Raw genomic sequence first — 25,945 nt, forward strand, 5'->3', positions numbered from 1 at the left:
GACTAAATGTAGGATAATGAAAACACAAATACATACACAACATAGTTAGAAATACTATGTTCTATTTCCTACACACTGGACCTTTCATAGATTAACCAACTTAATGTAGAAGCAATACTTGGTGATAATATATTATATTCTCCTCCCATCAGAGATGCAGTTTGGTGTAACTCCTTATGTACCTGCATCTTGTGATAATATTAGACATATGTGAATCTGCACCTCTTACGATTTGGGGCTTCTTTTTTTTTTTTCTTTTTTGCAAGGTTTTTTATTTTCCCCACATCTTTATTCGCTCTCACGCCGGAGAATAATAGAGGAAATACAGACAGCAGTTTGGGCTCAAATTCAGGAGGCGCATGCCGCTGCACAGCGTGTACACCCATTCATAAAAAGAGCAAGCTCAAATCCATCAGAAGAGCAAAACCTCAAAGGACAAGATGAGATGGATGACATACATGGCAGCAGGCGATAAGGAGCATTTTGCTGTCTTTCAGCAGGCTCAACAGTTATTATGCGGCAGCTATTAATATCACACCCGCGGATAATGTCAGTAAATTAGACTAAAAGACAGACTCCGCTTATCCCATGCAAATGGGTCTTGTTAAACACAGACGTGAGGGGGGAGGTTGGTTAATTTCTAAATCACAGGAGGACCCCAGCTAATACTAGTCCTGTGTGAATAGGGACTGTTTTTTAAATTCTTCTGCTGAAAGTGGAATGCTTTAAATACACTCACTTAAAATCTGAGTTTAAAGTGTGTGTCTGTGAACACTATTTGTGGCATTGCAGCAGGTTCACAATTCAGTCTGTGGCTCAACCAACACGATGAGAGTAATGTAGTATATATGTGTATATTCATAGACTGACGGAGGAGGTGCAGACACTAATCAAACCATTTCTAACCAGGTAACTGGAACCTACTGGACTCTTCTTGTTTTTAAAGTAATGTATCATTAAGTATCTTCCAACATGCTTGAGGAGGGTCTTTACTTAATGTACTGACTTTAATCAAACCACACTTAAATAGACTATGCAATTGTGTAATTGGGGCTGCAGGGTGGCGCAGTTGGTAGCACTGTTGCCTTGCAGCAAGAAGGTTGCTGGTTCGCGTCCCGGTGGGGGCACCGGAATCTTTCTGCGTGGAGTTGGCATGTTCTCCCCGTGTAGCGTGGGTTCTCTCTGGGTTCTCCGGCTTCCTCCCACACAGTCCAAAAACATGTTGAGGTTAATTGGTGATTCTAAATTGTCCGTAGGTGTGAATGTGAGTGTGCTTGGTTGTCTGTCTCTAAGTGTAGCCCTGTGATAGACTGGTGACCTGTCCAGAGTGTCCCCTGCCTTCACCCTGAGTCAGCTGGGATAGACTCCAGCTCACCGTGACCCTAGTGAGGACTAAGCGGTGTATAGATAATGGATGGATGGAATTGTGTAATTACAGATCTGATTTGAAAGCATGCATTTTGGTTTCCATTTTTTAACCCCTCTGTGTGGAGCCAACTTCTTATCAACAAAGGAAATGAAACATGTGTGTGATTGTTGTGATTTAATGTCAGTGGCGTCAGTGAGCAGACTATAATACTGGTGGCTGGTTGAAGGCCGTCCTTTGGACCCCAGTAAACATCCCACTACAACCCTCCATCTGTAGTCTCCAATGTGATTTTTTCTAAAGCCCAGCATAATTACTCCAAACACTTTTCTTGGACAGTAAAATAATTTCATGTAGTTTAGTGGTTGAGCTGTAAGTTTACGCATTCACGGACATGACTAATGGTTTTCTCCGCAGCGTGTGGAGTCGTGTAATTGTTTTGCATGCTCAAATTTGCTCCAACATGCTCACTTGCATGTTAAACAAAGTGGCTTTTAACCTCAACAAAAAGAAACATTCATGTGAGCATACATGCGTAAGTCATACAGTGAAGAATTCGCCAACTGTTCTAAGATGAATGAGAACTACAACCACAGGAAGAGATGACCAGGAATCCAGAATGACGCCATTTGTTATCATCTATAGTTTTGTTTTTTCATCTCTATACGCTCCGTGAGTGCTGTGGTATATTGTTTTTACAAAAGAAAGGCGTTGTATTTTCCATTTGTACTTGTGACAGTTTTCACAAAAATCATGTTGACAAGCAAAGTTTTCTTCCCCTGGAATAGATTCTGCCCAGCTGGCTGAGTTTTAAGCGGGTGACCTCTTTAAAGTCAAGGCCAGTGCTGCCCCCAGTCGAGTCTTTTCTACCGCATTCAACATTTAATACTGGTTCTCCTCTTGTAAGTCAGTCTTTGATGTTTGTGAAGAGTCCATGTAAATGTCATGTATTCCAGCAAGAGTCTGCCCTGAGTGCAGCTGGGACATAATCAAATGAAGGTTAAACTTTGGTAATTTACCTGTCACGCAGCCCCTTGGAAAACTAGTGTTTAATTTATCCTAATCTACTTGCAGTCACATCAGAAGATTACAGGTTTGATCCATTAATATTTCACACGTATTCAAAGAAAAATCCATTTTGCAGTGAGAGGCGTAAATGTTTGACTTTGCGTTGGCCGCTGCTTCCCAGAGAGCCAGGATTAAAGAGGCGCTAACAGAATAAAGGGATTCAGGATGCACATCGCCTCAGGCTGATCGCGTCACTTGCTAAAGAAGAAGAATATTTCACTCTTCTCGTGGACCAGACAGAATGAGCTTCCTCGAGGACTGGCGCTATGGCTGACTGCCGCTAACTCCGCTTCAAATAATCTCCAATAATATCAGCCTGGAAGCAGCGGTGGCAGATTTAGCATTTAGCCGCCCCCTTTCGCTCTGCTGCCGTTCTCGGGGCTCGTGATTGGCTGGGCCGGGAAACCACACCGCGGTGGCTCTGGTCCTTCGGCTAAAAGGGCACGCAGACAAAGAGGCAGAGCCGATTATCTGTGTCTCATCCAGAGGCAGCACACAGCAGACGTCCATTGTACAGCTTCAATGTGATGTTGGAGCCTTTCACAGGAGCCACAAAAGACTTGAGATTATTGAGATTTCCCTGATAGCATTGCCATTGTTACTGATATTAAGATATTGCAGGGAGTGTGAAATATCTGTGCAACCAACCTGCAAAACAAAGCAACTGTTTTTGAGTTACACTTTGCTGGGCTTGATAAAGACTTACTGATAAGGTCAAAACAGACTTGAGGTGCATTGACTGGTAGGAACTACTTTCTCTCCGTCACTTTTAAATGTTCCTTATCATGCAGGTTCACTGTTGCGTTGGTAAATGAGGTGCAGGATTCATCCAAACCACAGAAAGCAACACCTGAAGCCACACGAGAGACTGTTTGATGTTAACAGAGGAGTCCTGTCTTCCTTTTTATTAGCTGAATAAACGATTCTTTAACTGTTTCACACCTCTTTTTTAGCGAACTGAAACATGTTTTACACCAAATTAATTACAAGTAAAGTAGCACTTAAAAGCAGGAAATGCAGCGTTTAATTCCAGACTCGGCCAATCAGTGCTGCTTTGATGAAACTGCATGTTGTTTAATAGAGATTTCAGTCGGGCGTCAGTGCTTTTATCACTTTTTCGCATTACCTCCTTGCTCGACATGTTTGATCTGTATTAATTACCTCTTCTTCTTCTCTTTTATTTTGTTTTTAACTATAACGTCTATGTGCCATAGCACGTACAAGACTCTTCACAAAAACCTATGAAAGCACATCGAGCGATGCTATGAATGGCTGTAATGAAACATACAATGAATTAATCAAAGACATTGTTATTTTAAACCTTGTAAGGGACCTTCACTGTAATTCCAGGCTTTATAAAAAAGAAATAAACATTTGTACTTTTCCAATTCAGTGCAGGTCACTGTCACCGATGTGTTGCCGCTTTGAAATTGGTTCTCTTTCATTGTTAAAAAAAGAAATAAAATTACAATAACAGTGCCTAGAGTGACTGAGATAACACGGTTTAGCGACACCGTCATGGCAAAGGGCCATGCTCTCCTTTCGTCACATAAAACGGAAATTATTTCAGCTGGTTTGATCTTCCTCTATTTACATAATTTCAGTGTGGTTGAGCAGCACGGGTGGGCACTTATCATTGATACCGCATTGTGTATTATTCTAATAATTAAAGGCAATAGTCGCCCGGTGAGCACGCTTCATTTGGCATGATTGAATGATTGGCACTTTCCGAGCTAATATGGTTTTGGGTGAGTACATAGACACTGTAAAGAGAGCAATGATGTCAGGGCCACGTCGCAGACTCTGCCCATTACAGAGTGACTCATTTCCCATTAGCGAGGCCTGATTCCACATGGCTTCCTTCTTGCATAACGCCCCGGCTCACGTCTGTGCCGCCACGCCACTCCGACTGACACCTCTTAACCAAACACACCGAATGGAATAGACATAAACCCTCACTCCTCATCAGCATTCAGAAGGAAAACCCGGGCATCACCCTGGCCCTGCTTTTCATGTAGGACAACAAAGACACCATTTGTACGCATCTAAAATGGTTGCTTAAGAAGAAATAGGATTGCACATCAGAGCAAATCGCTCCCTGCGAGCTGTAACGGTGATTTGGTGAAGGAAGGAGCTGAACTAGCTATTTTAGTTTGTTGCACGTGATGTGGTCTGTAATTTCAGGCCATTTGAATGTTGAATTACACAGCGCTCATCACTGTCTGTGTAGAGAGAAAAAAAGGCTCTAATCTTGTCTTTCTTGCACACAAGTGTGACATTTTAGGTGAATGATCAAGTATAATATATTCACCGGTGTTTAGAGGTTAATTTATTTTTTTATGTCACTACCATTATTTTGTGTTTGTGTTTAATTCTCCATATTACTATAATGAAATGTTTTTTTTTCATCATCTTTCAGTATCTACAAAAGCACTTCATGAAAAAAAGTGCTATGATAATAATTATAAGAATTTGGAAGCTATGTTTATTAATGTTATGTTTATTAATTAGATTCATATTTTCCATATGAAATGTGTATTATCAGCCTTTATTATGCGCATTAATATAGTTTAAAGTACCTAACTTCACATAAAGTAGTTACTAACTTAATCTTGACCACCTACAGCGTCAGAATCCTGCTGACACACAACATGCAGTAATCCAATTGTCTTACAGCATAATGTGACTTTCTAAAAAAAAAAGGCCTATTCTGTATTTTTGAATAAACCCCCTTAAAAATGTGCTTCTTAGGCTCTCTTTAGAATAGCATATTGTGTATTCTTGATTCAATAACACAATCAAGGTGAAACACCCCAAAAACTTCTTTCATTAGGATTGTGTTGGCGTAGTTAGAAGAATAGAAATCGCTCATGTGGAGGAAACTGTTCACATGGGACTCCAGATTAAGGCCTTTAACTTTTAAATAAAGCTACAAGAGATGTAACATTGTGAAATAAAAGATCTCATTACTTCTTCCACCATTAAATAAGTACATTATTTTAAATATGGTATCGTGGGATGCAAAGCTCAGACACAGCAGTGGTAATAGGAGAAGCCAAATCCCAAACTCGGAGCAGACTGGACAGCTGGTAAGAAAACAAAAGTACAGAACTTCTACATTCCAGCGAAGAATGAAATTCACAACCCAATAACAGGCACAATGAGGGATTTAGAGACCCATCTGCCTCGATGAGGGCCCACAGTGAGATGACACTTGTGTAGCTCTGGTATGGGGTCTGGTGCGAGCTGCTTCCTACACAGAATGAACAAGAGCGTTCTCTCATATCGGTTGGGACCTGCAAGCGCGAGGGATAAGTTTCAAGCTAAATGCCCAAAATGCAAAAAAAACTGTAGCAAGAGTTTGAGCGGGGCTTTTCCCTCCGCTCCGCTACGTGCCGTGAACAGCAGATCAGCATTGTGCCGTGCTCTCTTAGGACCTGCCCTGTTTCTACCTCTGAAAATAGCACAATAAGGCCTGCTTGAAATAGTCTTGTATCACATCCTGCTATACCTCAGTTTTATATGCCAGGAGGCGCATATGAGCAGCGGCACTGCTTAGAGCGTAGCGAAGGTTCAAATGATGGACAGGGCTGACAGGCGTAATGATGTGTAAATTACAAGCGGGTCGACATCACAATGTTCTCCCCGGTGGTGAAAGAGCAAACTCATTTCATAAACACAATGATCGCTAAAATATTCATAACAAACAAGAAAATGGGGTCAGGCTCCCTCCTCCTACCAGGCCATTACATTTCTTTTGTGCGCGTTAATTAAGTCAACAAATGACTTATAAGATCACAGTGCCACTATACTGCCTATAGGTTTGGTCTTTCACATGTGCTCAGACAAATTAGAGGTTTTGTACAACAAAGACAGGAATTATAATAGCATGCAGTGAGGACAATTTGTATTGAGACTGATAGTGTGCAGGGAGCAATGATAAAGTGCTGTAATAAAATACAAACAAAGCCAGCGAGACAGATCAGAGGAGACTTACAGCTCGGAGAGTTGGAGGTGCTGGAAGAGCTGCCATGACAAAGTGGTGAGAGGATTCTTTGACAAGTTTCTGTAGAGGAAAGAGAAAACAAAGGGAATGTTAGGTTTAATGATATTATGTGAATTATTTTATTTCTCCTGCTTGATGTCCTGTCCGCTCTGCTGTTCTATCATTTCATCACGTCTGCTTTTGATGTCCTTTAGTTTCCGAAACCCAACAGGAAAGCTTTTTGTCAGGTCAGTTTCACTTTTTCTTCTTCTCCTTTTAAGCAGAAATGAAATTTTCAGCCTCTTTGGGTCACTCTCTTTTCTTGTGATATACAGTTGCTAAAGAAAGCATTCATAGCTCTTCAATTTTTTTTCACTCTTTTGTTATGTTGTATTTTATTTTAAATTGATAAAATTGACCTTTTCCCCATCAATCTACACTCAATAACCCATGAAAAAATGGCATAATAAGTTTTTGGAAATGTATTCAAAATGAAAAACTGAAATCTCTCTGTTACAAAACCATTCAATACATTGTGGAAGCTCCTTCAGCAGCGACTACAGCTTTTGGGTCTTCTTGGGCAAGTCTTTACAGGCTTTTCACACCTAGATTTGGCCAGTTTGTCCCATTCTGTCATACCGGATGGAAAATGTGAGAACTGTCATCTCTAGGTCTCTGCACAGATGTTCTCTGGGGTTTAAGTGTGGGCTTTGACTGAATGACATAGTGGCAGTGGAAGACTTGTCTTTAGGTTACATCAGCGTTGTCTTGGCTGTGTGTTTCAGGTCGTTGTTGTTGTGAAGGTCAGCTGTCACCCCAGACTCAGGTCATGTAAGCTCTGGAGCTGCAATCATCTTCCCCTTAGTTGTGACCAGTCTCCTCATCTATACTGCATGATGCTGCCACCACCATGCTTCAATCTAGTAATGATATTAGCAGGTAATCAACAGTGACTGCTATTAATCACATGTAGTGCTTGGAGTTAGGCCCAAAGATTTAGTTTTTTCTCCTATTGACTCATAGAATTGTTCCCTTTATGTCCTCAGTATCCTCTAAATACCAGCTGGAAGTCCAAGTGAACGTTCATATATACACAGGTGTGAGCCCTTCTAAACTATGTTCAATTCTTTCATTGCAACACAGATAAACTCCAGTAAAGCTGTGCACATATCTCAAGGATAATTGAGCAAATGGAATTCACCTAACAACAATACAAAGTGGTACAGCAAAGTGTCTGAATATCTTACAAACAGATTTCATTTGGGCTTTTTTCCACAAAATTTGCACAAAAAAAAAAAAAATGTTGAAAACTTGTTTTTGCTTGTTATTCTGGGTTAATAAAAGTGCACTGGTGGGTAAAAGGACAATTTTAATCATTTAAAAGAAATGTGCAACACATGGAAAACATCAACGGGTCAAAATACTTTCTGAAAAAAAAAAAAGTATTTCTGCAAGTAAAGTCGCTAAATTAAATTTTAATGACATAAAATAAAACAAGCAAATTGCAAACTGGATACACAGGCCTGTATTAAGGACTGACAATAAGGAAAAGTACTATTGACAAAGAAAATGGAACAGGCCTGGCTGTGTGAAGCTTCAGGGCTCAGCCAACTCAATAAAAGAAAGTTGACCGCTTTCAAGTCAAATAATTCAATTGACTTAAGGAACCCCTCTGGCTCAGGAAGCCACTAAATTCAATAGAAAATAGCCAGAGACTTACAAGTGATTTGACCAGAACCTTGATTCAGTTTAAATATGAACATCAGGCATCTGTGTAAACGGTTATTAAATAACACTACATCTCTGTGAGAGCATTAACACAGCGTTTTGCCTTAAAGCATTGAGCAGTATCAAACCCCAGCAGTCCATGCAACCTCTGAGTAATTACATCATGAGAGAAAAATGAAAAAGGCACCGTTCTATCTGATCATCTGATACCACAGCTAACAGCATCTGTAAGAGCAGCAAGGAGTCATCTGTCCAGCCACACTAATTGAAATGACACATGATATAATGCTAAAACTTTTTTTTTTTTTTTTTTTTTTAAATGGAGGCAAAGGGACAATTGTCACAAATACAATAAAGAAAGAGAAAACAGGCAACATACCAAAATACGGGAAATATTAAAAACCCATATTATTTAGGTATGACAAAATCAGGATTTTAATATTTTAAGGGGGTGGTATAAGGCATAAGAAAAGGATAAGAATTTGTACAATATACTGAAATGCATCGTATATAAACTGTAGGTTTAACCAGCAATGAAATATTCTAAAAGGACAACATGGAAAAATGCATAGCTGCATAAAACAGCACCAAATATCCACTTATAGTCCGTGGCTTTACATTTTTTCATTTATCTAAATTACTGACTCAGTTCATAAACACACACACACACACACACACACACACACACACACACACACCATAGTAGGTTAATTTGTATGGAGGACCTATTAGATACTCCTGTAACCAGACGTGTCGCCATAGCAACAGGGAGCTAAGGATGTTGCAGGTCTGTCTTATTTCCTGTGATATCACACATGCACATGCAAACACACAATCACACACACATAAACACACACACTTACAAATCTCCCCCCCCAAAAAAATAAAAAGCCACAAAAGTACATCTGCATGAACACACACACACACACACACACACACACACACAGACTGGTTAAACATTGTCACCTTGAAATGTGTGCTGGTGTGAAGGCACCGGCTGCTCTGAATACAGGGAATGTGTGAGAATATGTAAAGATGCTGCATGAAATTTCACCTCCCAAAGAAAACCTGTGGTCCCAAAGGGATTGTATTATACGCTGAAAGAATACATTACAGGGAGCGAGAGAGAGGGAGAGAGAGAGTGAAAAGGTGGGCGAGCAAACAGCAGCTCATTAGGTGATGTAGAGCAGGGCCGCTCAACAGTTGCGTCAAATCACACAGCCCGAAATAGACACACATTTAGACCACAGGTCTCCAAATAGGCACGCAGCCAATACCAGACACACATCAGAATAAAGAGCTCAAAATATACGTCCATTAGACTCCAGAACTCCAAACAGACATGCAAAGATGCTGAACTTCAAAGACCCATTTCAGATCACAGGAGAGTGTTTTGTTGCTGATTTCATATCTAACAATCAAAATGAAAATACTTGAGCAGTTAGGTTTGACTTAACTTATAGTGAGTGGACAGATAATGAATGTCAGGAGAAACCNACACACACACACACACACACACACACACACAGACTGGTTAAACATTGTCACCTTGAAATGTGTGCTGGTGTGAAGGCACCGGCTGCTCTGAATACAGGGAATGTGTGAGAATATGTAAAGATGCTGCATGAAATTTCACCTCCCAAAGAAAACCTGTGGTCCCAAAGGGATTGTATTATACGCTGAAAGAATACATTACAGGGAGCGAGAGAGAGGGAGAGAGAGAGTGAAAAGGTGGGCGAGCAAACAGCAGCTCATTAGGTGATGTAGAGCAGGGCCGCTCAACAGTTGCGTCAAATCACACAGCCCGAAATAGACACACATTTAGACCACAGGTCTCCAAATAGGCACGCAGCCAATACCAGACACACATCAGAATAAAGAGCTCAAAATATACGTCCATTAGACTCCAGAACTCCAAACAGACATGCAAAGATGCTGAACTTCAAAGACCCATTTCAGATCACAGGAGAGTGTTTTGTTGCTGATTTCATATCTAACAATCAAAATGAAAATACTTGAGCAGTTAGGTTTGACGTAGCTTATAGTGAGTGGACAGATAATGAATGTCAGGAGAAACCCTTGCAAACCTTGGGGGCTACCTTGAGGACTCAATGCCCCTGGACTTTGGACCAAACAGGGTTCAAGCAGCAGGTTAGTGCAATGTTAGTCTTCAACAACAACGGTCCAGCAAACAAAGGCAAACAAAAGACTTTTCTTTTTTTTTGTCCAAATTAAACAAACTGGATACAATGTGCTAATTTGTTAGTTTCACTGGAGCATGTAGATGGATTTTGTATGGACAAAGCCAAGTCAACTGTTTCCCCCTGCATGCTCAGCTAAACTAACCAGCCTCTAGCTGCTGCAGCTGTATATTTACCTCTCAGCGAGAAATCACATAAAACCACTTTTCCCTAATTTGTTGAACTATTGCTTTCATTTCACAACTTCTACCTTCACCCTTCATACGCGGGTTTGATTAAGATGTAATTCACTTTAACAAATTTGCTCATGTGGCTAATAAATTGCATTTGTAAAAATAAACTTACTCTTACCGATGCGTCTTTCAATTAAGTGACAAATGTGTTTTAGTCGCTCTGCCCTCGAATACAGATAAGTAAAGAGGAAAGGAGACGAGACGAGTGTTTTCTCAGCACAGAGTGAGACCTCCTTCACGTCTCTGGCAGGAAGTGTTCTGTTTTCAAAGGTCATCCTTCGTATCTTGACAAGAAATGTCAGCTAAAATTGGATTGGGGGGGGTAAATGAATTAATAAATATATAAACAAATCAGCAAATAAGCCATCAAAGCAGAGGGAATGCCAAAAGACAGGGGGTGAGGAAGGCCAAGTGCTGCAGAGAGTAAAGGGGTGGGAGTGTACTATATACCACCAACCAACATACACAGACGGCTGACAAATCAAAGGAAATGCATAATGTGTTTTAGGAAGATGTGGGGCCACCAATAAGAGCGTCAAGACTCCTTGATTCTCTGATTCTCTACAAATGTACTGGAGGGAAGAACACCATTCTTCGAAATCCTAAAATGTATTCATTAATTTAGTGTTTTGATGATGGTGGGCTGCAAGGTGGATCGGTGGTTAGCACCGTCGCCTCACAGCTAGAAGGTCGCTGGTTCGCGTCCCGGTGAGGACACTCGGGATCTTTCTGTGTGGAGTTTGCATGTTCTCCCCATGTAGCGTGGGTTCTCTCCGGGTTCTCCAGCTTCCTCCCACACAGTCCAAAAACCTGTTGAGGTTAATTGGTGATTCTAAATTGTCCGTAGGTGTGAATGTGAGTGTGTTTGGTTGTCTGTCTCTAAGTGTAGCCCTGTGATAGACTGGTGACCTGTCCAGGGTGTCCCCTTCACCCTGAGTCAGCTGGGATAGACTCCAGACCCCCCATGACCCTAGTGAGGATTAAGCGGTGTATAGATAATGGATGGATGGATGATGATGGTTGACAGTTCCATCCAACATGCTGGATCAAAACCTCCCATAGGTGTTCAGTTGGGCTGCGCTCTGGTGGCTGTGAAGGCCAGAGCTTGATTTTATCCTCATGCAGTGACCCATCGTGCCCTGTGGATAAAGGTATGGTTATCCTGGAAGTGACCACTCCCATCAGGATAGACATGTTTCATCATAGGCCAAAGGGGATCACTTAAAACAATCCTGTATTGATTTGCAGTGACCCTTCCCTCTGTGGGGACAAGTGGAACCAAACCATGGCAGCGAAATATCCCCCCACAGCACATCAGAACCACTGGATCTCCTCATTGTAGGGTCAAGTGGTCAGACCTGGACTGTTCTCTTGGCCACAAATGCACTCTCCCACTTGACTCATCTGACCCTATCACTATTATCCACATCTCTGTAGACCAGCGTCTATGGTTTTTGTACCGCCACACTCCTAAATGTGCATTCATGTGTGTAAAGAGAGGTTTCTGCAGTGAAATCCTCCTGTTACATCTCTCTCTCTCTATGTGATCACTGGCAGATTGTTGTTGCTGACAGTCTGCTCACATCCTGCATTAAAATCCTCAGTCACATGAGGCAGAACTGCTCTTTTGTTTTTCCTTAAATATCACACTAATGCACCACCATCATCAAGTGTGTACCAGCGACCACGATTTCCAACCCTGTTTACTGCAGTCTGTCTTCATAGATGTAAATGCAGATGTCACTATAGACACTGTAAAACACAAGAGCAGTCTGAAGCTGAAGCTGGCTGATGCTCCTGCCATCTGTGCCCTAACAATAAACCCCATTTCAAAGTCATCTTGGTTTCTTTTACTTCTTGCCATCTTGACACAAAATGCAATTTAACTCATTTATGTTGATGTCAACTGTTTATTTGCACCATTCAGTGGAGCAGTATGGAAGCATCTGCATCCAAATCGTTTTTCTTCACTTATGTGCTCATGCTGTTCCTGTGATTTATCACTATATATACTGTACATATGCCCCCTCACACGTGGACCTTACAGTTTGACCAAAGTGTTAACAGACAAAGCGTCAACATCCACACAACAGCTTTTTAGTCACGGAGCCACAAATCATTTCCACTTCTCAAACAGTGCTCATTTGAATAAGGAATTACAATTATGTGATTCACATGAAATTTTCATTAGACTGGGGTAAAGAAAAAAAAAAAAATACGTGTTACAGCGACGGATGTATCTAGGTGTTAATATTGATGACAGCGCTGGCTCCCCCAGCCACAGGGCGACGAAGCGAATGCTAAACTGAACCTGGGTGTTTTGCTCCTCTGCAGAGGAGGTGCAACTCCTCCTCCCTCCTTCTTTAATAATTCTGTTTGGCACGGATGCCACTGGGAGGGCTTGGCTACTCGAGAGGGTTGGCTAATTAGTGCGGCATTACTGGTAGCTACTGTCTGAGTGTGGGGGAGCTCTGCAGATTGACATTCAGGACCACGCGGAGGAGAACCAGACAGCCACTGAACGAGGCGTCCCAGCGGATCAGCAGTACGGACGTGGTGAAATCTAGTCGTCATCTGTCACGCCGAGGAGGAGCTGCTAACATTTGCTGCAGCAACATAAACTAATTGCTTCCCTTTAACTGTTCATTTTTTTTTTTTACAGGACTTTACTTATAAACAGATTTTCTTCTTCTTGATATATCTCAGAGCTCTATGAGTAATGCTGATGACTGTAAGCTGGGGGGGAAAAAAATAAATAAATAAATAAACACCTTTCAAAATATGATGTCTAGCTTTAAAATATCAGGGATGTCAATCTTAAAAGAAAGGTGATTTTTTTTCATAGCTGACAAACTGACATTTTAGAAAAGGGAGGGTTCTCTTGTGCAGCAGACATGTGTAATTAATGAAAAAATATGCATTAAAAATATAAAAGACTGCATTAATTCGAACAAAGTCATCGCTTGTCTCAAACAAGAAAACAGAGTCAGAACATGATGTTTCAGACTACTTAGCGTGTACTTACAGCATTACATAAAACACATACAATTCAGACCTGTTTGATGAAAATACCCATTTATTCTCCTTCTCTTTGTCACTGACTGATGCAGCCTGCAGTCCTCATTCAAGCTTTAGTTCATCCAAGAAAAAAAAAACAATCTCTTTATGTAGAAAGACTTATTCAGTTTCAAAGATGCCACATATTTTTCTGCAGCTTCTGTATTTATTATGTTTATCCTCTTGCCGAAAACATCAATTATCACCAAAGGTATTTCCGAAATGAATAGCTCCCTTCATCTGCCGAGGCTGAACTCACTGCAACCCCACAACTGTCCTATAGCTGGAAGGTCACCAATAAAACGTCAGCTCCACAGTGGAAAATACAGGTTTTAGATACTAATAAGGTGTGCACGTGTCTACGCCGCTCCACCCGCCTGCATGTCTCCGCCTGATAATGCTCAGAACTTATTTCATGCTTTTCAGCCCACTCAGTGTAACTATGCATCTCATGGTCCACCGGTCCATCCCTCTCTACAGCTTAAATATACTGCATGCAACCTGCCTGAATGCACACAGTGATAGAGTGCTGAATGTATGTTGATATGCATGTTCCGCCAGACCGGACCAACCATCATATATCTAAGCTCTCTTAAGCCCCACTGGATGGGATTTTTCTCGAACATTACTGGCATTAGTCAGTGATTTATTATCATCCACCACAGTAATAATTACAGCCACTCAGTGAGTAGATTAGTAGTTCAATGATTTTTGTAGGTTTTTTTCATCTACTTTTTTTTTTTTTTATATAAATCAGCTATGGAAACAAGTAAAAACCAACATGCTGGCCTATTTGGGAAGGAATATTAGAGTAGAGCTTCACTGATACAAACTCCTGATGCAGAAACAGACTACTGTGATTCATTCAGTTCACCTTAAAAACTCCCTGATAAATATTGATTTATACTCATGATGAATCAAATCAAATCAAGTTTATTGTCATTCTGCTGTACACACACAGTAGTACAGGCAAGACGAGAGAGCGTTTCTTCAGGATTATTCAACCAGCAAGTTTTGCAGAATGCCCGTCTGGAATACCTCGATATAAAAAAACATCAATTCATGTCAACTACTTGTTCCCTTTGGAGTTCTGTTTTTGGTCTGCAGTTAATGACACTTCAAAATTATTAAAAGTATGCTGTATTAGTGATTAGTGACTGATCTGTATGGATGTTCAGACAGTTACTGCTGGATTACTTTAGAGAACCTACAGTTGTGATGATTCCTAGGCAAGTTCTGAAGTGCCTTTTTTTTTTTCTTTGCTTCTATGCAGATGATTTCTTATTGTTTATTCATGGACACATGAGAGACAATATCCTCAAATGATCGAATCATGTCATATTTGTGTCTCACGTACTATTTCACATTCTGATTTATGACATGGTATCTTTGCCTCGCCTTCATCTTTCCTACATACCCTTGGGAGGCCCATGGCTTTCTCTTTTGGCTGGTCCTATGATATGTCTGTGTCTATTGCAGATCATATAATGTAATGTAGCTTAATGATAGTTAAAATACCACCTAGAAGGATGAATTACCACTGAGCACAGTGAATATTTTATTACCACCCTTTTCTTGTGACTTTTCAATGAGGCTGTCTGGGGGGGCTGTGACCTTTGACTCAGAGCTCATTGGACTTTACATTTTAAAGGTAACTACATTCTTAAAATGTGCTGCAAGCCTCCCTCCAGGGCATTAAAAAAAAATGCAACAGGGGAGTGAAGAAACACACAGCTAAATATGTGACCATGAGAAGCTGCTATTAGGTCAGGAAATTACTAGAAGATTTTTTTTTTATTTTTTTTTTTAATCTTTTGATATCAAAAGTACAACAACACCGTTTTCTCCCTTTATATATACATTAGCCGATTAAAATAGAGACACAAAAAATACAGCTTGATGATAATACCATAGGAATAATCCAGTAATGGTATCGTAACAGTAAAAGACTTCCTGAAAGTGATATGTAAATCATATATATTTGACAGATATCAGGCAATCATCTCTGGGGCTGAAAAATGAAGCCAGTGCAGAATTGCCAAAAAACTGCAATTTCTCAAATGTCCACCTGAGGCTGACTCTAAAAGTGAGCCAACCCCCAAAGACCTCCATCGTAAAACATCCAACTTCACAGCAGCTCAGTAGAAAAACATCTCTCCCTTTAAGTGTCCTGTTAATCTTTGAATACAACAAAGTTATTAGTGAGCTTATGTGTTGTTTACTGTCACAGCAGAAAAACAAAACAAACAAAAAAACCTTTGTCTTTTGGTGTATATCAGGTTTGTGTTAACATTACCAGCAGCTATGTGGCTGAATCAGAGTTTAAATACCAACTACAAAGAAGTACTATTGGCTAATTTTGAATAGGAAAAGCCATTTTTACAGATAACTGTGATTTATGCTTTAAATTCAATGCAATGTATGTAAATATATGTTGAGAGCAAAAGAAGAGTGTAGTCCCTCTTTAAATGTAAATTACTGACAAACACTGTTGTTTTTTCTTTTTTTTCTCTGGCAATTATTGCCATTTTAAGCAGCAGCATTGCTCTAAATCCAATCCATGAAATGCATATCATGGCGTCTAAAATACACTTTATCCAATCTTCTTAAAACACCCTGACGGCTCTACCTGCTAACATCCTCATCCGTGCATTTGAACTCTTTTGTATGCCTACAAGATCTATTTTCTGGGCTTCCTCTGAGAACACTTTTTTTCTTTTTTCTTTTCACTGGCACACAGTCCAAGGACTAAACCAGCATCAGTACGAGACTGCAGCTCCCTTCAACACAGCACCTCCCGGCTTATGTGTTGATGCTTTGAGTAATGTTGATGTTGCTAAGAAATGGTGCTCTTATATGAGTGATTATTATGTTTGCGTTTCTTTAAGTCCCTATATTGTTATATGTGCTCTCTCAGCAGACTCCATTTTGCAGCAAAGATTCTTTAAGAGCTACGATACTTCAAAGAGCCCTTTCAACCACGTCTAACTGTTGCATAAGCTCAGCGAAATAAATGGTCATTTCTTCGCAAATGAGACTCACAAGAGCATTTTTAGTTTACTAAATGCTGGTTTGACTAGTGAAATGAGCTGCAGCGGTTCTTAGCAAACTGTGAAAATCACTTGACCCAGACTAGGCGTACACATGCAAACAAGATACCTGCATTACTGACTAATTACATTTTTTTATTTTTTTTGCAAGATTAATTTAATCTGTTGTGGTTTCTGTTCCAATTATATTTAGCTCATATTGGCAGTCTTTAACCTTGTTGGCTTCATAGATACATAGATGTGTTTTAGTTTTTTTTTTTTTGTATATATATAATTAACTCTGTGATCCAGAGAGACTGCAAAAAATAAATGTTCTCGCTGAGTGCTATAATAGCTGAATTCCTCTGGTGTCTGAAAAATAAGTGTGGCAGGATTTCTAACACATGTATGTAGCGCCGTTAGAATTACTGGACAGTGACATCTTTGCCCCCTCCACCTCCTCAGGTTTCCTCAAATCACGTTTTGCCTTACAGAAGATACTCAGACTTTTTCTGATTTGTTCAACAATCCTCTTTTCTGCGTCAAAGCAGTCCAGATGATGTTGGGTCAGTGCCTCACTGTAAAACGCAGTGCAGACGCTGACAGGCTTCTCAGTGATTGTCTCATTTGTTTACAGTAATTACCCAAATGTCCCAAAATCAATGAGGTAATGATTTATTAATGCTAAAATATGGGACGTAATTAAAAACAGAATTATTTGCGGAAAGCAAATGAAGTCTGTCTTTTCACACATCCCTCCCTAGTTAAACATTCAGTACATGCAGTTGTGGCCCTTACACTGGAAGCAGCAGAGTGCAGCAGCAGCAACAGCAGCAACAGTGCAGAGCATCCAGAGAAGATTTTTGTGGCAAACACACGGGTGGAAAACACTCACGCACCTGTCATAGTTGGGAAATTTTCCATTACTGCATGTCCTCTTAGGTTTGCCTATAGCTCATAATAAGCATTTGTATCAAAAACAAAGATTGATGTGAATGTTTATCTTCTATTGTGAATCTCCTGTTCTATCAAAGCATCTCTAATCATTCTAAAAGCAATACAGCATGAAGACACCGCAAATCATTAATGAAAAAAAAGAATGAATACATCTCACGATACTGATGGATGCGCTTCAGTGAGACAGCACTTGTATAGTATTACCAATAAAGGGAGCAGAATGAATGTGCTTAAAATCTCCCTCCTTAGGCAGTTCAATCATTGGAAACACAAAGCAGGGGAGTGAGCTCCATAAATTGTGTTGGAGGTACCGTATGGAATTCATTTCATCAAAACAGCCAAGGAGAAACTTCAAACAGCTACCACTTCATTATAATCGAGAATATTATTCGCCCCAAATCTGCATCAAACATAGGTAAGGCTGGCTCTGGGGAAGAGGGATAAAAATAGTCGATTCTTTAATCTCAGAAAAATCCTCTGGTTGTGGTATGTGTGTGCATGTGTCGCACTAATCGCACAGCACAGTTGCTCTCATCTGCTTTTAAACCTGTTTATTCCTCCTCCACATTCAACCCGGTTAAATAACACCAAACTGGATCTACTATTAAAGCACCCCGAACAAGGTACATAGCTCTCAGCTGTTCTAATAAGTCCAACTGTTTGTCACAATCATAATAGCAGCTCTGTGTCTGTACAATGATTGTACTATGCAGCTTCTGCAGCAGATAAATATAATCCAATGTGAAGTCAAATCATGCAAAAAGTCCATGGAACATTCTTGGAAGCATTTTCTAATAAAAGTAAAAATGTAAAGTATGTTTGCATCATTTCCGCAAATTTGACTGCCGGACTTTGTGTCTGTTTGATGTAACGGCTGGGTTTTAGAACTCCGTTTTTTTCTTCATTTCCCACCACTCTCTCTCCTTTTAACTCTCATCTTTGTACATTTATGACCTAGATTCATAATAAATTTGAATTTTTCCCTCAAGCCGAAACATTTTCACCTTATGTGGAACTTTTCCTCAACTCAAGCGGTTGTTTGAGGTTGCATGTTTGGCATAGTGGTGTTTTAAGATGAATGCTAATGTACTGATAATTACCAGATAATGATTATTATGGTCACCATTTTAGTTAGCGTGCTTACATTTGCTAAACACAAGGATAAAACACAATTGAGTTTGCAGCTATTTAGGCTACTCATAAACCAGATAAATGAAAATATCAGCCTGATGGAAAGACATTAATATCTGCAAAACCTACTTTATGTATGTACACGTAGATGAAAAGGCTAATACCTGTGAAAAAAAACAACAACCTGGCACTGTTTAAATGCACCAAAAATCTAGAAGCAGTTTTTACATAGAGGTTTGTTTAACAAAAACAAGACAGAATATGTTAATTGAAGATTAATACAGGTGCTGGTAAGCAGAACTGGACAGAGCTCAGTCTTGTGCTAACCTAAGCTAAGGTAACAGTTGTCAAAAACATATCACTGTAATCCCAAAATGTACATTTCTTGGTAGTGCCAGATGAAACATATGGGTGTCAGCAACCCTAGTAGGATTCATCCAGAGACTGTATGTAAACGATGGACAAGTCCTTTAACATCTCTTTGGAGTTTGTGGACTACCATTGCAAGTTCAAGTTTGGAGTTTTGCCCACCACCATCATGATCTTTTGAAACAACATGACAAGTGAGCGCTGGATCAGACTGAGAACTACTGGATACTATGCACAGTAGGGACCTTCAATCACGAGGTAGCTCCACCCTAAGACTTCTACCCTGTTTTACTGTCTAGTTGACTCTAAAAGGAATCATAATTCAAAAAATGAACATGAAGCTGCAGTGAAGCAGACTTGAACTTTGCAATTGAAACCATAAAATTTTAAAAATACTTATTGAGGTTACAAATCAACTTATTTTCACATACACATTCTTTACAGTGTGAGTCGCCCCCTTCTGGCCATTAGAGAGAATGCAGGCTCTGACGTGACCTGCCATCCCTTCAGCCCCGCGATGTTACGCAGCTAAAACAGCACCCAAATATGTTTATGCACATTCTTTTCATTTAAAAAATAAAGAAAAACAACGATGCACTTATTCCAGGAAAAGTTGCCACCTGAATCATTTAATATTTGAAAATAGATCAGTTTATCTTCAGCTCAATAACTATTCTGTAAACAAAGGCCTTATGGTGACTCATAACATTAATAACAGCGCGTCGTATCTGTTACTTTCATTCCAGCAACAGCTGCCAATGATGAGGAATGATTACTTTTAATAAGGGCTTAATCCTGCCTTTTCAGGAGCTTTTTATGAATCCCGCTATCAGCATAATGACACGAACAAATTAGTCTCTGCATAGGGGCATTGTTTGGCTGATGATTCTAATCTCTAAACAGCCTTTTTTTTGTGTGATATTTCTGCATAAGTTGCTCAGACATAGTTGTGAGGTTGAATGAAAAAGGAGATGACGTAAGCAGGGACGTACGGAGGCATGAAAGCCACGACATTAAGCCATTAAGTCAGGGTAGCATCATTACGGTAAAGACATTAGCAAGTGGGATATATGCCTGCAATATCATTTGAGGTTTTAGTTTGTTAGTGTAATTAATGCAAAACAGTATTGTGCACAGTCATCCGTCTAAGATGCTGATTGCAAGGGAGAGATGTGAGTCAACGTTCCAAGACACAAGAGAACGACGCCTTTAAGCCATGATTTTGATTATTTTTCCAGATAGGGATGGAGATGTTAATATAGACTGAGTAATGTAATGAAAATTGTCATCAATCTAATGAGACAAGCAGACACAGAAACCACCAAAGGGCTGAGAGCACTGCCACAGGTAGACTTGAAGCTTTTAGTCATAATTCTGATTGTGTTTGTTAATTATGGAGATGAAATGTATGCTGCGCTTCAGACAAAATGCAACGCAACCACATCTCTGTGCGCGAGGAGACGAGCAGCGGGGAGAGAATGCAGGAGTTTTCTGACAGTGAATCGGGGGGCTCAGGGTTCCCATGGAGAAAAGTTTGCTGCTTGTTCAGCTGAAGGTACACACTGCCAACCTGTTCTGGCCTGCTGCTTTATGAAATGCTTCTTGCTGAAATCGATAAAATGTTAGAGTTGATTAAAACAGCAATAAAGACACCCGGGAGTATTTCTCTCCAGACGACTGCCAGAAACATTTTCAGCCTCTCCTCTGGCCGTGTTTCTGCGAGTGCTTTTCTCGCAAGCAAGGAAGTCAACAGAGCATGATTATAGTAAATACACCACATATGCATTTCTTTGCTACATGGTAAAACGTCGGGGTCTGTAATAATAAAGTGTTCTCCCACATGTTCACACACCTCAAGAATGTGATCAAGCAATTCTGGTTATTGAGTTGACTTACAATAATATCCATCTGGAAAATAAATAAATGGAAGTCCCTAAAACTGTGCTTCATAAATCCCCCGTTGTGAGTCCGACCGGCTCAGCACTGAGAGAAGTGGCTGTTACTTTCCTACAAGGTGGACCTCTATCCAAGTCCACTACAGCTTGGAGCAGGAAGCCAGACCGGAGTGCAACACTGGGCTGCTGCTGTGCCCATTTGTTCTTCCACTGTCCCGAGGACTGGATTAAACATTGCTTTAGTTAATTAAAACATTCCTACTGAGCCACAAGCCCAGTCCTAGTATGTCTTTGCCACAAAGATTGTTTTTCCCCACCGATAACAAAGACAGTAGCCAAGGGAGCTGCAAGAAAATGGACACAGCTCTTTAGAGCACTAAAGGCTTAGGCAATCAAAGTTCTTATCCATCTAGAAGTGGACCAGGGGAATCCTGTGTCACTGACAGGAGCTGTAGGGTGAACTATAGAAATCCCAGTTTTCACTGCAAATCTTTAAGTCCTCATACACTTCCCCAAGAGGGAAAGGTTGGGAGAATCTAATTCGGGGTTACTGAGAGTGGTCTGGAAGTGTCTATAATGCTGCAGAACATTAACCCCTTAACATTCTTTACGTTTTTTACTAAAAAAAGACTTAAAGCATGGAAGCATTTTGTTTGCTGTACTCTCAGGGGCAGCACAAGGTAGGAAATTATAGTTTTGCTGCGCCCTTACAAAGTGAGGAACAATTTTTACTGTAGGCTTGTTATCTTAAAAGGCTTTGCACCCTTTGAAATGTGAGGTTTTGTGCTTTCAAACACTGCACAGTGTGTCAAATGTGAGTCAGAATGAGCCGGTGCCATTCACAGCACCGCGGTACAATTCTGACTGTTAAAAAAGTAAAGAAAACACAGATAGAAGAAATTCTATCAGTGTATGAATTACCACAGCTTTTCACTGGATTTAGCAGAGCTAAAACGTTATGTTACAAGAAACAAGCCTAAGAGTCAGAACCAAAGTCTCATTTTAGCTTCACCATCTCAGATTTTATTCTGAGTTTACACATTTGTTAAGAATTTGGCTGAATTTGAAGAAATTTCATGTGTTTTCAGACATGGGAATTTTTCTACTTTCACCTTCTATGGTCGACTCCCACAGACTGAAGAAAGTGCCAAATGCATACACTAAAAATACAATAGTTGGTTGACATTTTTTCATATTGAGGCCTCTATTATCAGAAGATGTGTGGCAAGTATGAAAATGGTGATGTGGAGTCATTCGCAGGACCACAAAAACTGGTGTGTGTTGGGCTGTTTATATAGTCACTGTATGTGCAAATTTACAAGTTGCTTCAATGTTGTCTTCATGTTGAAATTTAACAATCATACAACAATTTAAGCCTTTTCTAATTTACAAAAACACATAAAGGTAAGTGCTACAGCAACAAGACAAGTGAAACAGAATATCAATGCTGCACTGAAAGCAACAAAAGTAAACAAAGCAAAAGAGTCATCGATTGTCAATGGATTCACATTTCATTTATTTGCAGAAAGGAAACTCTTAAAAGCCATTTCAGTGTCTCTGTTCGTCCAAAAGCCAAGTTTGTATTGTTCTCTCCCTCCTAACAGTAATTGCAGCTGGGATGGTGACAGAACATTCACTGTTGAAACCAACAGATATCATTAGATGGAGGTGATGCAGCCAATGTGTTTGAAGGCGAGCGGTGGCTGATTCATCACTGACAAGGACGAGGAGGAGCAGAGAATGTGGGGGCAAAGTTTATGCAGCAACATTGTTTTTGCCCTCTGCTGGAGCCATTTGATGATTTGGATCTCTTAGAAACAATTTTGTCCGTGTCCTCACCAAATTTAATGACTGTGGGAGTTATTTTTCTGGAGATATTGAACCTCTAAAAAGGCTTTCCAGGCAAGGTGCTTTTTTTTTTTTTTTTTTTTTTGAGGTTGACAATACAAAAAATTCTCAGGTCTGAAAACATATAAAATTCTAAAGAAATCTGCCAAAATGTACCACATCGTTCAGTTTTGGGTCCAATAAGGCAAAAAAGTAAATTCTAAACAGTGCGATTCAGTGGCTGTGTGACAATATCAGTGTATTGTTGGATATTGTCATATTCAAATATCAGTGGTAGCTGCTGCTAGCATTTTGCCAGAGCTAATTGTAGCTACTTTATATATCTATAAGTAATCTACAGCAATGTATCACATATTGTATGTTTTCAATATAAACTCAGATTCTGCAAACTGGCAAATAACTCTAGGTGCAGTAAAAAGTATATTTCCCTTTCAATAATGTATGGGAGTGCATGCATAAGATATCAGCATATGGAAATATTCCTGTAAAGTACAACTACCTCGCGTAAATCACTGCAGTAAATGCTCTTAGTCACTTTCCATCACTGCTGTAAACCATGATCACAAACTCTGTCTTCCTCTATAGCACTGAGCATCTTCTACATGGTCACACATAACAGCCAGACACTAATATTCAGCAGCAGGTTACAAATTAACCACTTTTCTGTTTAAAAATGAGCCATCCTTTGTAAATTGGACATCAAAGCCTGTGAGGATTACAGGTCTTTTTTTATGATTTGTTTTCATCATCAATACACAAACTGCAACTTTATCTCTAGTTATTCTAATGCACTAGAAGATGATGAATGCGTGCATCAACCAGCGAGACTTGCGCCTCTATCAGGAATGTAATGCCAATGCCATGCCAGCGTAACACGCTGCCAACGCTTTGTAGTAATGGAGATGCTTTCATTAGTTTCAAAGGACAGCTTTCCTTCCACGGCTGTGGAGTAGCTTAGGCTCTCAGTGTGAATCTCAAGATACTGCTGTGCTTTGGTTACTGTGGAAACCAGGAGACCAACTGCAGCAAACACCGAGATACGCACTTTTTAAATTAAATTTGTCAAAACAGTTCAAGGAGACAAAATGCTGATTTCAGCCAGAGAGAGACAGAAATAATACAAATATAAAAATGTCAGTCTTCACACGAGGAGTCAGGCAGTACGCTCCATGTTTATTTCAGAAGTGGTCTCCTATGTGACATGACTCCTATAGTGGCACAGCCTGCATGTATGTTCAAAAGCATCTGCTCAGTCCACACTCCCAATAGATGTCCAAACAGCTTGTTACTTGCATATAATATGCAAGAGCAGGACAGCTAGGAAAACAACGGCCTGGGGTGTTAAGCGAGTATGCTTTAGCGAGCGCCTTCAAGTATTTTAACAATCTAATGCATAAAATGAGGACTGTCTCCACTTCTTCCTATTCATTTAAAGAAAGAAAAAAAAGGTAGGGAAGGAAAAAAAGAATTGAATCTGAAGAGCGGTTTCTCCTTGACAGCTCAAAAACACTGGCCTCAAGGACACTCAAGTTTCCAATGCTCCACTTACTAAAATAAAACATTGATGCAAATTTATGTAAATGCAGGTAAGGGTGTGAGGAATGAAGATTTACTGTCAAAGCATCTTCAGATAATATGCAGTTATCTTAAAGTGATGGCCTGCCACCCACACTTTGACAGCTGCTGCATACACAAAGCGTGGAGATGTATGGAGGAGCTCAGGTTAAGAATCTCAGGGAGTATGTAGGTTAAAGTTTCGCAAAAATAAAAGAAATGACTGGCAAGATGATAGACTGTTCTGCTGGAAACAAACAGAAAAAGGCAAATATGTCTACTAGGCCAAAATTGTGTTAAGACCTTATTCCAAGTTGTTGACATCAATTTTTGCTATATAAAAATGCATTATGCAATAACATGTGTCCTTTCTGTGGTAATGATGCTGCAAAAAAGCTAAGAACCAAGCTAACCTGTAATAACTGTGCTTGGTTGTCACACGCTAGCTAGACAGCTAAAGCTATTATTACTACTAATTCATTAATTTCCCCTTAGTTATTATGTGCAATTACAATATTAAAAGTACCCAAGTAGTTTAATTCACATAAGTAAATGAGGCCTTATCTAAACCCTGCCACGATGGAGAAAAATCCCAGCTAAACCTCGACTATAGGCAGCTAGCTTAGCAGATCTCAGTAGCTGCTGTCAGTTTTGGATGTTTCCAGAGTTCATGTGATCTGGTATCCATCCATCCATTATCTATACACCACTTAATCCTCACTAAGGTCGTGGGGGGCTGGAGTCTATCCCAGCTGACTTTAGTGAAGGCAGTGGACACCCTGGACAGGTCACCAGTTTATTGCAGGGCTACACTTAGAAACAGACAACCACATTCACACCTACAGAAGAAACACCAATTAACCTCAACATGTTTTTGAACTGTGTGGAAGGAAGCCGGAGAACCCGGAGAGAACCCACGCTGCACGGGGAGAACATGCAAGAAACTCCATGCAGAAAGATCTCAGGCATCCTAACCAGGATGCAAACCGAGAATCTTCTAGCTGTGAGGCACCGAGCCACCTTGTAGCCCTTGTGATCTGATATGTGAGATGCTTTTTAGTTACTTAATTAAACCTGCAGTAACATGTTTTTTTGGCAGCAGAGCGACTTATGAACACAATGTCACTTTTTAAAGTGTCTTTTCGCTCAGTTTTTGTCCTTTTTTAAGTGTCTTAGGGAATTCATTGGTCCTGTAAGGGTAGATGCACCACCAGCTATTTGCTAATTCACCCAATTTGGACATTATCAGAATTTTAAATGGTCTGTCATTAGCGTATACTATTTCTATTCATATGGACTTTGAGGACCTGTTCCACCTTCTAGTACACTCAGTAGGTAACTCTGAAAATGACCCCAATATTGCCAGTGACTTGTTGTGGCCATGTGAATAAGTGCATGTGCAGATTGAGATTTGTGATTTGTCATTTTTGTGACAATGGAGAAAGTGGAAATGAGACTTAAGTAAAAAAATAGAACGATAATTATAGTCGGAGACAGCTGTTGAACTGGATGAGAGTCTGCTGA

At 40.1% G+C, this 25,945-nt stretch overlaps 1 protein-coding gene across 1 annotated transcript in view; it reads right to left on the reverse strand.

The window, feature by feature from the left end:
• The window catches only part of LOC103360916 (NT-3 growth factor receptor), a gene marked incomplete at its 3' end in the record, with an annotated part of 179,647 nt that overhangs the window by 76,922 nt on the left and 76,780 nt on the right, over window positions 1-25,945 (reverse strand). Inside the window, exon 4 of the mRNA XM_008286851.1 lies at window positions 6,432-6,500. Within this exon, the coding sequence (XP_008285073.1) occupies window positions 6,432-6,500 (69 nt within the window). The remainder of the gene's footprint in view (window positions 1-6,431; window positions 6,501-25,945) is intronic.

This window comes from Stegastes partitus, unplaced genomic scaffold, assembly GCF_000690725.1.
Source record: "Stegastes partitus isolate 25-593 unplaced genomic scaffold, Stegastes_partitus-1.0.2 Scaffold473, whole genome shotgun sequence".
NCBI lineage: Eukaryota > Metazoa > Chordata > Actinopteri > Pomacentridae > Stegastes > Stegastes partitus.